At 32.1% G+C, this 14,665-nt stretch overlaps 1 protein-coding gene across 1 annotated transcript in view; it reads right to left on the bottom strand.

The window, feature by feature from the left end:
- Positions 1-13,786, bottom strand: part of LOC127737265 (CD109 antigen-like) — a 55,633-nt gene extending 41,847 nt beyond the window's left edge. The window contains exons 1-9 of the mRNA XM_052247821.1: positions 13,699-13,786; positions 13,002-13,083; positions 12,121-12,284; positions 10,363-10,388; positions 8,014-8,173; positions 7,363-7,433; positions 6,908-7,033; positions 2,588-2,627; positions 1,496-1,580 (exon numbers count right to left, since the gene is read on the bottom strand). Coding sequence (XP_052103781.1) covers positions 1,496-1,580; positions 2,588-2,627; positions 6,908-7,033; positions 7,363-7,433; positions 8,014-8,173; positions 10,363-10,388; positions 12,121-12,284; positions 13,002-13,060 — 731 coding nt within the window. The 5' untranslated portion in view covers positions 13,061-13,083; positions 13,699-13,786. The remainder of the gene's footprint in view (positions 1-1,495; positions 1,581-2,587; positions 2,628-6,907; positions 7,034-7,362; positions 7,434-8,013; positions 8,174-10,362; positions 10,389-12,120; positions 12,285-13,001; positions 13,084-13,698) is intronic.
- Positions 13,787-14,665: the final 879 nt, after the last annotated feature.

Genomic DNA, 14,665 nt, shown 5'->3' with positions numbered 1-14,665 from the left:
CACAGAAGCGTGTGTACTCTATATGAAGGTTCTCAGGTTTGAATGATTACATGTATGGCAGCTATGTCTTAGTAATTTGAAACGCTTTAAACTTGCATCAGATAATGTGAACATTCTTTGTTTTCTTTTTGCTTTGCTATATGTAAAAGGTCAAATAGCGAAAATCATCTTACTTGTTTTAAATATGAACTAAATTGTGTCATCGGTACAAGGACATCATCCGTAAATATAAATCAATATATAAAGAGCTGTATGACCATCGGAAATAAACACATTTATTCTAATACCAGTTGTTGGCATGATACGGGTAATGTTCTTCTCGCATAATTTATGATGGCATGTTACTTAATCCCTAACGGGAGGGGTGGTGGCTGATTTTCATATGATGAAGACATAATCTTTCAATCAGTTTAATTGAGATATGGAGCTGACATGTCAAAAACTGCTAGTACTCCTCTGGTAATTTATGTTGTTCATATTGTCATTTTGCTTAGTTTCTTCTGTTACCTTTTCTAACATCGGACTCGGCCTCTTTTTAATTGTGTGTTACTGTGCGTATTCTGTGTGTTTGTTTATTCCAAATTGGCTAGATGAATAGTGGAAGGGTTGAGATCTCACAAAACATGGTTTACCCCGCCGCATTTTTACGCCTGTCCCAAGTCAGGAACATCTAGTCCTTGTTAATGTTGTGTTGTTTGTTTTAAAGTTTGGCTCATTTGTATGTTTTCGGAGTTTAGTGGCGTCCATTTCGCTGAACTTGTATACATTATTGTTTAGGGTCCAGCTGAAGAAGATGTGATATTATTGCCAATGAGACAACTCTCTACCAGACCAAATGACATAGAAGATAACACCTATAGGTCATCGTACGGCCTTCAGCAATGAACAAAACCTATACCGCATAGTCAGCTATAAAAAGCCCCGAAATGACACATGTAAAACAATTCAAACGAGAAAACTAACGGCCTTATTTATGTAAAAAACAATAAACGAACTACAAAAATGATATACAGCAACAAACGACATCCACTGAATTACAGGCTCCTGACTTAGTACCGGCACATGCCGAATGTTGCGGGGTAAAAAATGTAAGCGGGCGCATGCACTCGCATTTACTAATAGCATTTAGCCTCCGGTCGCGGAATTTGCTCGCTGCGTTGAAGACCAATTGGTGGCCTTGGGTTGTTTTCTGCTTTTGTCAAATTGTTATCTCTTTGACACATTCTCCGTTTCCGAAAATATCTCGACTATGAAGGTGTATGGCAATATCCATCATATTGATATATATATATGTACTTTTAGATAAATTTCACAAGTTTATTTTTGGCTTAATGCACGGCTAATGTTATTAATGCTATCTGAATTTAGCTTAAGTGAATTGAACTTTCTAACTGCCAGAGATTTGTAAGTGAATACCAATGCTGAAAATCATCAACAGTCAATAATTGTATATTACAAAGTCGTGTCGTTTATTATTTTCATTAAATGTACTCACATTGTATTAATTGTAACTGTGAAGAATCTATCTGTTTTCAGCTCAAATGACGGCAATACAACATCTACTTCAAATTTAGGTAAAACTAAAACATTAAAAATAAAATGCTATTTGATCTTCGGCAAATCACTAAATGCAAACAGTATACACAATGGTTGTGCGTTTTTTAATGAGACTTGGGGCCGTTGGAATGTATTATTTCGAAGAAGGAGTAACATTGTGTAATGAATTAAAAAAATCAATTTTACGCATTGAAACTTTTTTAATAAAACTTTTGTATTTAGTCTTGTTACTAACAAAGCTTAGATTCAAAGAGACGTTCATTTCATAGTACTTGTATTCTATAAATATACAACAACCACACATTGTCACAAAATATGAAATGTGTTTGTACAAAATTCAGAAACAGGTAGAATGCGCAGCCTTATCAAATTAATATATCAAAATAAACAAACGCCAAAAGACTTACTACTGGAAATATACCATGTTCATAACTAGCACTTTATAAGAGGTGTTCACCAATTTAAAGTAGATTGAAATCATTCATTTGTTTGTATCACCAACACGAAGAGCGCACCGAGTAAATAATTTTATGGAAGGAAGGATATATTAATTCACCTCTATCGCATTCATTCATTGAAAGTTTTGTCGTATGTAACACAGAATTACTTTAAGTTCAATTTAATTACTCTAATTGTAAACTTATCTAACGATTTATATGTACTTTAATGTATTCACTTCTTTCTCAAAATGCATCATTTTGTTTATAAATCAGATAGAATGAGAGAGTTGTGCTATAACTTTAAAGGGAGATATTGTTTTACACTACATGACCAACAAATGATGTCCTCACCAACTCTTTCTTCGTCATGTGATGTTACTTTAAAGGGAAGTATTGTTTACACTACAGGACCAACACATGATGTACTTACCAACTCTTTCTACGTCATGGAATATTACCTTAAAGGGAAGTATTGTTTTACACTACATGACCAACAAATGATGTACTCGCCAACTCTTTCTACGTTATGTGATATTACTTTAAAGGGAAGTATTGTTTTACACTACATGACCAACAAAAGATGTACTCACCAACTCTTTCTACGTCAAAGCTTTTTGAAGTTTTTTCTGTCTGAAATCATGAAATGTATATTTCATAATGATTTCATTTAAACGATTTGTGTATTGATAAAGAAAGGGTTATCTTCCTAAAAGAAAGGGTCAACGAGATACAAAATCGAGAACATGCAAACACCACTGTTATTACTTTTTTCTAGGCAAAAGTAATTCGTATGTAACTGAGTCAAATGCTTTCGAAAAAGAAACAGTAGTTTTTAACCTGTTTGAATTTAATATCATTAGTTGAAAATAAAATGATCAGTTTTTGCTCCAAATGAATGCACTTATAAAATTAGTTTCACCAGGATCGCTAAAACCGAAGTACCTCAATAAATGTGTAAATACATAAAGGAGATAAAGCGTTGGTTAGTTAAAAAGATACTCTGACTTCTGAGTGCGAATGGTATCTTTTTAAAGATCCAATGCTTATCTATTGTGTCTTTTATTTAAGCTATTGTTGTAATGTCTTTCCAAAGTTAGAGTTCTTTCGTTAATAGGATATTTTTATCATTGAGTTCCGATAAACTCCAAATTGTACTGAATGATGCACTGTCATTAAATTTATACGAAATTTCCATTAAATGATTGGGAATCTGCAATTATAAAAAAAGCACATATTTGAACCAATTTAAAAAAAAATATAAATGCATGTATGTTACTGAACTTCACGGAAGAACTTAATCAGGGCCACATCATAAAAATTTGAGAATATGCATTTGTAAAGATATGTATTGAAACAGTGGAAATCTCCCTAAATAAAAAAAATAATGAGCAAATGAATGTTAACAATTTCTTTTGAAATGTGTTGAATTGCCAATAATAAAGAAAAGAGAAAAAAACCCCGAAAAAATGTATTCTCCTTGCAAAGTTATCCCCATTAGCAAAGAAAATATAAATAAATGAAAAAGGACATAAAAAAAATCGTAAACGAACGTTGTTATATGCACAAGCTTTTTGCGTTCATTGTAGCAGTGTGTATCATAATTTAACATTTATTTATGTATATTTAAAATTTTGGCTGACGATATCAATTGGAATTAATCCTTAAACATACCTGTCAACCTCTGAAAATGAAAATGCAGGTCATGACCTGCATTAAGGGAAACAAATCAGGTCATAACGCATACAATCGTTTCTTAGTTAAATTCAGCTAAAGAACGTAACGTCATCTACTTTATCCTAAATGAGTTTAATATTACCAAACTAATGAAATATTTCTTTTTAATGTAGAAGAATAGTTGACAATCTTTCTTGATGGGTTGACATTTGATTTAAACATGAAGATTTAGTTCGGCATAAGGAATTTAACTCATATTCAACCCAAACAATTGATAAACATGGTGGGTAGTTAGTATATTAGGGTCAACCATTTACCATGAAAAACGGACTGTTCGTGATTTTTATTTTATTAGATTTCGGATGGGAAAATTAGATTAATTAATATTGTCATCTATTATTTCTTGAATACAGAACTCCATTGTGTAGGGTCTACTCCCTTTTCGATATATCTTTCGATATAACCTTTCAGTGCGCATAAAACAAATTAGATTTTAAAAATCAAATAACTGTTCTTTAAAAGTAGTGGATACTTGCATTCGATAGACAGTTGAGAATGTTTTCAAATATTTAGATCTATATGTGACAACAAAAAAGTTCAGGTGATAATTAATGTATCCGGTTTTGAATCGTCCAATGAAATAAGCAAATGTTCTCATACGTAATGTTCTTGATATGGTATCATTTGGCCAACATCTGCGTCTTGACAGCTTGAAAGCTGACAATTAATATTCAAATAATAGCCTATTGGCAAATGTAAAAGCTGATCTGCCCAAAGGTTATCATATTAATACACAAGTTTGGACATTATCATTTTGTAACAGCTGAAACACCAAAAAATGAAGGTTGACTTTATAAATTTAATAAATATTCGACAAAGAAAATGTATTTTCTATTCTTTCTATATTTTTCACATTTAACTTCGACAAACAAACATGCTTATACAATATCTGACGAAAGTCTTCGAAGTTTTGTCATTTTTTATGAGCAGATGATGTATTGACAAATCTATCAATAACATACAGAAATACTTCATTTTGTTTTGTTTGCTTTTTTTTTTTTTACATCGAATCCTTAAAGTTGGTGGACCTGAATGGAGGGTGATAATTAAAAAATGAATACACTAGTTGATTATCAGTCTATACTATAGCAGTATATTGTTGTACAACACCACGTTATTTGTCTTCGTGCTATTTTGTTTCTTTTGAGTGTATGACTTTTGACGTGACTCGGTATTTATACATCCCGCCATCGGGTTTTTGACTTTTTATCTTTGTGCATTTTTGGTGCAGGTAGGACATGAGCTGCGATTCGGACACAAAGGTTTTTTACAGTGCTGTTTCTATTTTTTTTACCATTGTATTTATATTTACTTATTGTTTTACTCTATCGAGAAAGTGTATATACTATAAACGGGATGTACTATCAACGACAAAACGTTGTTTTGTTGACGTCATTGTAAAATTTAAAATTTATTATCTACTACATCTTTTTTGTTGGCGTCTTTGTTAGATTAATATGTATGTTTTTTCTGAATTTGTTAATCAGTTGAGTTGTATGTCTGTGATATATCATACTATGTTTACACAGTTTTGTCTGCTTGATCCCAATTATTGTCACATTAACCTGTTATGTCTGTTTGGGTTGCTCACCCAATTGTTTCAATATAATGGAACTAAAAACAATTGTCATACATGTGGGAGGTTTAGCTAGGTATACAACCATTTTCCTCGGAAAATGCCTGTATCAAAGTCAGGAATATGGCAGTTGTTTTTCACTTGTTCTCCTGATTGATGGCGTTTGATTTTTGTGTGTTTATGGACTTCCCCTTTTTGAATTTGACTTGGAGTTCGGTATATTTGTTATAGTTTTTCCATTCATACTAATGCAACAGCATTCCCATTATTCCATGAATTATTTTCTTACATAAGGATTTTATTTAAATAATTAAATTGCTTTAGATACTGTTGTCTTGTGATAGTTCGTGGACTCTGATTATAATGTTTAGTTAAATTCATATTGACTCCTTTCTCATTCGTTTTGAATAGTAAATATTTGTTTCAAGGTATATTATGCCATTTACCCAACCAGAATGAAGCGCTCATTTGACTTTGGTTCAAAAAAATTAACACAAAAAAAAAAGCACAAGACTATTTTGAACAACGCTTACTTGGCATAAACTTGCAATGTTTAAAATGGAAAAGTCAAATAAAAAAGGGAGAAATATACTGTAACCGGAGAGCATGATTTGTCTCCCAAATTAAATTACTGGGACCCCTGGCACTGAAAGCCACCACTTTACCAGCTGAGCTCAGAGAATACATGACTTTCTATGGTTAGGTATCATTTCTCTATTTTGTTGTTTGGTTGACAATTTTGTAACTGGAGAGCATGATGTGTCTCCTAAAACTAATTACAGCACTAGCCAAAATTCGTACCTGGGAACCCTTACAGAGTGAGCCACCGCTCTATCATCTGAGCTGAAGGGGTACTCCACTAGCGCAGCTAATGGAGGGCGGTTACATATTTTTTACTATTAGTGTTGTACACCATACCTTCTACTTAATATGTTTTACAACATACCTTTTTTTCGCAAAATGTTGTAAACCATACCTTTTACTGCTAATGTTATACACCATACCTTTTACTTATAACTTTGTCAAACATTACTGTTACTAATGATGTTGTACATCATGTCTGTTACTAATAATATTATACGCCATACCTTTTACTTAAATGTTGTACAAGATACATTTTACTTATAATGTTGTACAACATACTTTGTACTTATAATGTTGTACAACATACCTTTTACTTATTATGTTGTACAACATGCCTGAAGCTAAAAATGTACAACAGAAGTTTTACTTAAATGTTGTACAGCATACATTTTACTTAAAATGTTGTACAACAATCTTTTGATTTATAATGTGTAAAACATAACTTTTTAAAAGTGCGAGGTTTGGCTAGCCACAAAACCAGGTTCAACCCACGATTTTTTTCTTAAAATGTCCTGTACCAAGTCAGGAAAATGGCCATTGTTATATTATAGTCCGTTTCTGTGTGTTTTACATTTTAATGTTGTGTTTCTGTTGTGTCGTAGTTCTCTTCCTATATTTGATGTGTTTCCCTCAGTTTTAGTTTGTAACCCAGATTTGTTTTTTCTCAATCGATTTATGAATTTCGAACAGCGGTTCACTACTGTTGCCTTTATTTTACTGATAATGTACAACATACCTTTTGTTCTGTTCTGATCGTCCATGTTCCTAAATTTGTTAAAGTTGAAAGTTGAAATGATCCAGCAAAAACACCCAAAACAGGCTTTACTTTAAGATACTGCTTTACTCTGTTATTTTTGGGATCCTGAAATGAAAGCATGCCTCGTTGAAACTACAATATATGTATGAATGCATGGACATTTTTTACCCCTTCCTTAGTCTAAAAAGTTCATCTTTCTTTTCATCGATAACATTTAATTCAACTGCCAAAATTATAAAAGTAACATTCAATTATCAATTATTCTGAATAAATTATTTAATGATAAACTAAATTCCCAAAAACTTCTATATGCATATGTATTTTGAATAATTTCTGAGAATATATTTTTAAATGACTTCTTACCTTCGGATCGTTTAGCTTGATAGAGTCGGGAAACAAAAGTACACACAATGAAAACTTCAAGTTTGTCTTACCTGTATGTAAATATCCAACGGATCATTTCGGACTTTTAAACTAGGATCAGTACCAAATACTCTAAACTGAACTGTTGTAAAAAATGAATGTTGTTACAAGCAGTAGAACAATGATAATTATAGAAATAAAAATAAGGATAAAAGTAGTTGTTACTATAGAAAAGAACAAATACAAATATCATTTATACAACATTCAATGAAACAGCAACCCGGCAAAACAAAATATATTAAAAGAAATATATAGGTCAACATATAGTCTTTATGAAATATATATTTTTCCTTTAAAAATACAATTAACAAAATATGTTCTTTTTCTTATGTTTCGTTCAACTTAAATAAAAAAGCTATTTAAAAGAATCATGCATCCTTGTATATTCAAAGAAAAGAATTATTTGGCAATTTAACATTTTTTCTGATTGGGTATCTCTAACATTTAATCAACTAGCACATCCATCCTTACCGGACAGCAAATACTTTCTAGTGTGTTTTATATACGAAAATAAAACGCGTGTTAGTAATGGTTATGATAGTTTGGTCTAAAAATATAATACTTTATAGTCATTTAAAAAAATGTCAGGAAATCATGTCAGGTACAAGTAATACTTAATTTATCAATGAAACAGAATTCAATTACAATATTGAGAATTTTACCTAAGTCTCCAGGCTTATAAATCGCTTTATCAGTTTGAATAAAGACGGAGGTCGCCTTTGTAGTTGCTCGTATTCTTGTTACTGTTTTATCAAACGAGAATCCTCCCGAAACTTTGACTTTCATCTTGTAATCATGTCCAGCAGGGATAGTATCGGGTACCTTCATTAAAAGAAATAAAAACATTCAAATCAGCTAATATATTCTTTATATAAACTATTAACTATCTTAATACACTAATCAAATAGTGCTTATCTGATGTGATTTGTGTCATATGCCAATGTATCATTGAACATTTGAATTCACAATAATATTTAAGTGTATTTCTTATCACAAATATTTAAAAATTCCATTTGCTATGAGTCGCATCAACTTCAAGGACGACAAATGACATCATTTATTTCGTAGAATAATGAATAAAAGAAAATTTACACCATTTTTCAGTTTTTATAAGGAGAATGTCACTTGTTGCCGCACGTAAAAAATAGAACACTGGCTTGTTCTAATCTCGGTAGTGTAAATAATGAGAAAAGATTCCAGGGATGCAATCAGAAACTAAAGAAAAGATTCCAGGGATGCAATAAAAAACTATATAAAGATTACAGGGATGCAACCAACAACTATAGAAAAGATTCCAGGAATGCAACCAAAAACTATAGAAAAGATTCCACGGATGTCAGGAATATGGCAGTTGTTATCAAATAGTTCGTTTCTATGTATGTTGGCGTTTGTTTTTGTTGCACTTCAGTGTTCCTGTTGTTCCTTTGTTTTCCTCTTATAGTTGATGTGTTTCCCTCGGTTTTAGTTTGTAACTCGGATTTGTTTTCCCTCAATCGATTTATGACTTTTGAACACAGGTATACTACTGTTGCCTTTATAATGCAACCAAAACCTATAGGAAAGATTCCAGGGATGCAACAAAAAACTATAGGAAAGATTCCAGGGATGCAACCAAAAACTACAGGAAAGATTCCAGGGATGCAATCAAAAACTATGTGAAAGATTCCAGGGATGCAATCAAAAACTATAGGAAAGATTTCAGGGATGCAACCAAAAACTATAGAAAAGATTCCATGGATGCAACCAAAAACTATAGGAAAGATTCCCTGGATGCAATCAAAAACATAGGAAAGATTCCAGGGATGCAATCAAAAACTATAGGAAAGATTCCAGCAATGCAACCAAAAACTGTAAAAAAGATTCCAGGGATGCATCCAAAAACTATAGGAAAGATTCCATGGATGCAACCATAAACTATAGGAAAGATTCCAGGGATGCAATCAAAAACTATAGGAAAAATTCCAGGGATGCAACCAAAAACTATAGGAAAGATTCCAGGGATGCAACCAAAAACTATAAAAAAGATTCCAGGGATGCAACCAAAAACAATAGAAAAGATTCCAGGGATGCAACCAAAAACTATAGAAAAGATTCCAGGGATGCAATCAAAAACTATAAAAAAGATTCCAGTGATGCAATCAAAAACTATAGAAAAGATTCCAGGGATGCAATAAAAAAACTATAGAAAAGATTCCAGGGATGCAATAAAAAAATTATAGAAAAGATTCCAGGGATGCAATCAAAAACAATAGAAAAGATCCCAGGGATGCAATAAAAAAACTATAGAAAAGATTCCAGGGATGCAATAAAAAAACTATAGAAAAGATTCCAGGGATGCAACCAAAAACTATAGAAAAGATTCCAGGGATGCAATCAAAAATTATAGAAAAGATTCCAGGGATGCAATCAAAAACTATAGAAAAGATTCCAGGGATGCAATCAAAAACTATAGAAAAGATTCCAGGGATGCAATAAAAAAACTATAGAAAAGATTCCAGGGATGCAACCAAAAACTATAAAAAAGATTCCAGGGATGCAATCAAAAATTATAGAAAAGATTCCAGGGATGCAATCAAAAACTATAGAAAAGATTCCAGGGATGCAATCAAAAACTATAGAAAAGATTCCAGGGATGCAATCAAAAACTATAGAAAAGATTCCAGGGATGCAATAAAAAAACTATAGAAAAGATTCAAGGGATGCAACCAAAAACTATAGAAAAGATTCCAGGGATGCAATCAAAAATTATAGAAAAGATTCCAGGGATGCAATCAAAAACTATAGAAAAGATTCCAGGGATGCAATCAAAAACTATAGAAAAGATTCCAGGGATGCAACCAAAAACTATAGAAAAGATTCCAGGGATGCAATAAAAAAACATAGGTGATACCACTGATGCGTTGATATTATAGTTAAATCATTAAAGATGATATAAAGCAATATTCAATTCTCACTTGTTACGAAAGCTTTTGTCGAAACTTAAATAGTGCTGTACATAAAATTAAACTTACGTTTATTTTGACCACTGCAGGTTGTCCTGAAATTGAAATCACAAGTCCTTGATCAGATATCCACTTCTATGCTTGTGTTAATCAAAACAATATTCATTTATGAACAATGCTACTGCTAGTCAATAATTATGGTAATGGCATCTTTAAACGTGCACAAATTAAACAAGAACGATGGACTTCTTATGTATATCACCAAAAGAAGATACAACAAACAAGTTATCAATTATTCGATGTAAATATTAATTTCACTTCAAATATCTAGAAATAATAAATATAGTCGTTTTTTACCAGACACCACTGTCCCAGGTTAGGGGAGGGTTGAGCGCTCACAGGCATGTTTAATCCCGCCACATTCTATATGTGCCTGTCTTAAGTCGGGTACCTGCAATTCAGTGGCTGTCGTTTGTTGCTGTATATCATATTTGTTTTTCGTAAATTGTTTTGTTATTAATTAGGCCGTTAGTGTTCTCGTTTAAATTGTTTCACATTTTTCATGTCGGGGCCTTTTATAGCTGCTTATACGGTATGGGTTTTTCTCATTATTGAAGGCCGTAAGGTGACCTACTATTGCTTACTACCACTTCGTTTTATCTGTGGTGGATAGTTGTCTCATTGGCAATCATACCACATCTCTTCATTTTTATAAAAGCGTAATATAAGGATCCAATTTGTTTTTACAAAATTTGAATTACCAAATATCTAAAGAGAGATCACTCGAAGCACCTCAAGCATACAGCCATAAATGATGACAAAGCTAATTGAAATATAGTTTTGAATTCAAGAACCATATACACCTAACAAAATGTCATTCGAAGACGTATTAATGTATTTTCCTTTATTGATTAATAATTTCTTATTCAAGTTCAGTGGCAAATGTCTTACTTTTTTAAGAATAATTAACATCGTAGTTTGCCTGACGCGGGGGAAATGATAATGGTCGGTTTGGATCAACGAATTACAACCTTTTGCAGTATTTATTCTTTTCCGATAAATTTAAATGAGCTGAAATCGGATCACTTTACTCTATATTATAGACAGATATAAATGCGCTGTTGGACACTATTTTCAGTTTTGGTTTCATAATAGTTCATGGTGCATTAATATGGTTCATTTATACTTTTATAGTAAAAGTAGATATGCAAGATACAGATTAAAGCTATTTCAAATAAATACACATGTAAGAATGTACCCACGATTACTATTCTTTTTAAATGAAAAAGGGAAATGCATAACTTAAATATGAGTAAAATTAGTGGAAGGGAACATGAGTCAACAATTAAGATAATTAAGATTCGGAAATTGACTACTAAGTCAAGAATAAGGCAGTTGTTTTCCATTCATTCCGTTGGTTAATAAAGTCTAACGTTTGATTTTTTACCGAGTGCTTGCATCTCATATATCGTAATGAAATTTCCCATCTCTAGGAAGAAACATACTCTCTCCCCTATCGTAAGGCGTTCAAACCTCTGATTTCATGGGTTAAGGTGCATCATCACAACCACGGGAATACAAGCTCTGGTTTGGGACAGATCATACAGAATGTTGCGGGATTTAACGTGTTTGTGTACGCCCAACCTTCCCTTAACTTTGTATTTACTCTCATCAGGAACGCTCAAGCTAAACATTTAAAAGCAAAGGAAAACCAAATGATCAAGCACTAAAACTAAAGCACTGAATAATTGTTCCTTTCGATTTTTTTTCTCTTAAGCCTTTCAATGTTTATTTGTATGTAATTTGTTTTATTTAATGTATACTCACGCAGTGAATACATTGACTCCCTTTTAGTTGCTAATGTGGTATTGTCTTTGTCCAAAAGTATAACCACTACAGTAGCCCCTTGTTCAATTGGATTAATAGGTGCTATATAGATATCAGCCGTTGAACCAGCTCGTATTTGACGTGGTACCGTCACAATATATGTACTGGAAGTTAAACACAGGAAGAATATCATAATGGTAGTAATGCTATTAAGACATTATAAATAAAAAGATGTGATACAAAAATGTATGAATGCCAATGAGACAACTCTCCATTCAAATCACAATGGATAAAAAGTTACCAATTATAGGGCAAAGTACGGCATTCAACATGGAGACTTGGCTCACACCAAACAGCAAGCTATAAAGGGGCCCAACGGTCTAATCTATATAAAAAACGAGAAACGAGAAATACCTATGAACCACACACACAAACAACAACCACTGAACAACAGGCTCCTGACTTATGATAGGTGCATACAAATGCTTGCTTTCAATCATTTAAATTAGAATTGAATATTTATGTTTTTTTTCTGTTTATATTTGATAAAGGTTTTTTTTTTTTTTTATTTTGTTTATTTTATTTGTTTTGTTTGTTTCGTTTTGTTTTATTGTATAAAATATTTCGTCTTTTTCCGTTTTCTTTTTTCTCATTTTATTTTGTTTTCGTTTTTTTCGCTTTGATTTTGTTGTCTTTTTTATGCCGTGTTTATCTATATTTTACAAAAAAGAGGCGAAAGACACCAAAGGGATATTTGGTCGACCGTTGAAATTAAGGTACTGTGTTATCTTTTTGTCTTTCGAGTTAGGTCTGAATTGTGCCTCATATGAATAATTAGTCTTGACCACTTACAAAGTGTATGGTATAGTACAATTACTTACTTTTTCGCCCAAGCAGGACCAAGGACACATAACAGTAGACCGATTATTAGTCTCGTCATGTCCTGAATTAATGTATTGTTATCTGCAAGTAAGCATATAAATCATATTTATATAACATATGTATATTTGAGAATAAGAAAAGTACCATGTAACATTATAGCAAACACGTACTTTATATTAAGGTTATACCTGGTAAACTGAAAAAATAAAATCTAATGTTCACAATGTTTAGTCATCCATAACAAATGTATATACATTGTATTTAATGTTACTTCGAACTATCCTAGAAAGCATAGGAAATGCTTGAGTTGTAAAACAGGTGATGCATATTTTAAAGATCAAACAAAGAAAGGAGGATGACAAAAATCAGGAAACCATTGTTGGTGTATTTTGCTTCAACGGATTAAGATTTGAATTAAACTCACGCTCGCGCTTCTAAAATAAAGCTCTTTTTCCTGTGTTTGAAGGAGGAAGCCTACTTATTTAAATGAATTTTTATTTCACAAAACTTTGATGAATTAGTTTTTTTTTTTAAATATTTTTTTTTCAAAACATAAATATGCATTTTAAGATACTTATTTCTTTCAATATTATTCAAGTATGAAATTAATTAGAAAATTGTTTGCATTTTTAATATGTTTAAATTTATTTACATACATACAGATATTGTTGTTTAGTCTCTGAAATAAATCTTTACCTCTGTCAAAGCTTTTTACCAGTCTCCAATGCGATAAATTCTAATTTGCACTAAAACTCAGTTTGATTGTAGAAGTGAAACATTGTTTACGGACTTACTTTTATATAGACAATTAAAACATGTATTATGTCCTACGTGGTAACATATTTCATCGGTTAAGGTAAACCACCGGCTGTTTCTGTCCTGAAGACAAATGTGTTTATGTAAAACGTATTAATTTTAAAGGATTAAATCATTGCACATGAGAACGTGATCATTGAAAGTCCGGTTTGACGTGTTTGAACTTCTACACTTTACGTTAATTTTCAATTGAACAAACATTTCCGTGTAGTTTATTTACATACTTCATTTATTATTATTTAACTCGCCACACAAGATTCACTTACATAATACACATTGTATATTAAAGATTTTTCTTAGGTTATATACATATATTATAAATTAAGTAAAGTGTCTGAATTTGCTTTGTAGTGTGTAGCCCACACCATAAATTTTAAAACCCTTGCCGTGGATGGTAAAACCCTTACCAAAAAAACATAAAACCCACATCATGAATTGTAATACCCATACCATGAATTTGAAAACCTCCATCATAAATTGTAAAACCCCTACCAAAAATTGTAGCCTCCGTTTGGTTGTGCAGGATGTATAAATACGCAGCCACGTCCGGTCAGAATGGGGACGTTAAATCCAATGCCTCGTGTTAGAGAGAGTGCCACGCTCTCTGCACGTTAAGCACCCTTACAACAACTCTTTGAGGGGTACGTAGGTGACTTGTTGCTAGGCAAAAGTTCTGTCCCTATCCATTATACCCTCATTTTCCAGTGGTAGTCTAAATTTCCCCGACCTTCATTCCGGACGGCCTCTATTACAGGACCTACCTATTGTATTTATTGTTACTTTGTTCTCGTTGTGAGCATGCATGAAATATTTGCCACTGGACTATAAGCAATCAACAATCAATCAA

Source organism: Mytilus californianus, unplaced genomic scaffold, assembly GCF_021869535.1.
Source record: "Mytilus californianus isolate M0D057914Y unplaced genomic scaffold, xbMytCali1.0.p SCAF_4, whole genome shotgun sequence".
Taxonomy (NCBI): domain Eukaryota; kingdom Metazoa; phylum Mollusca; class Bivalvia; order Mytilida; family Mytilidae; genus Mytilus; species Mytilus californianus.
The sequence above is the reverse complement of the archived record's forward strand: the minus strand, read 5'-3'. Positions and strand labels throughout refer to the sequence as shown.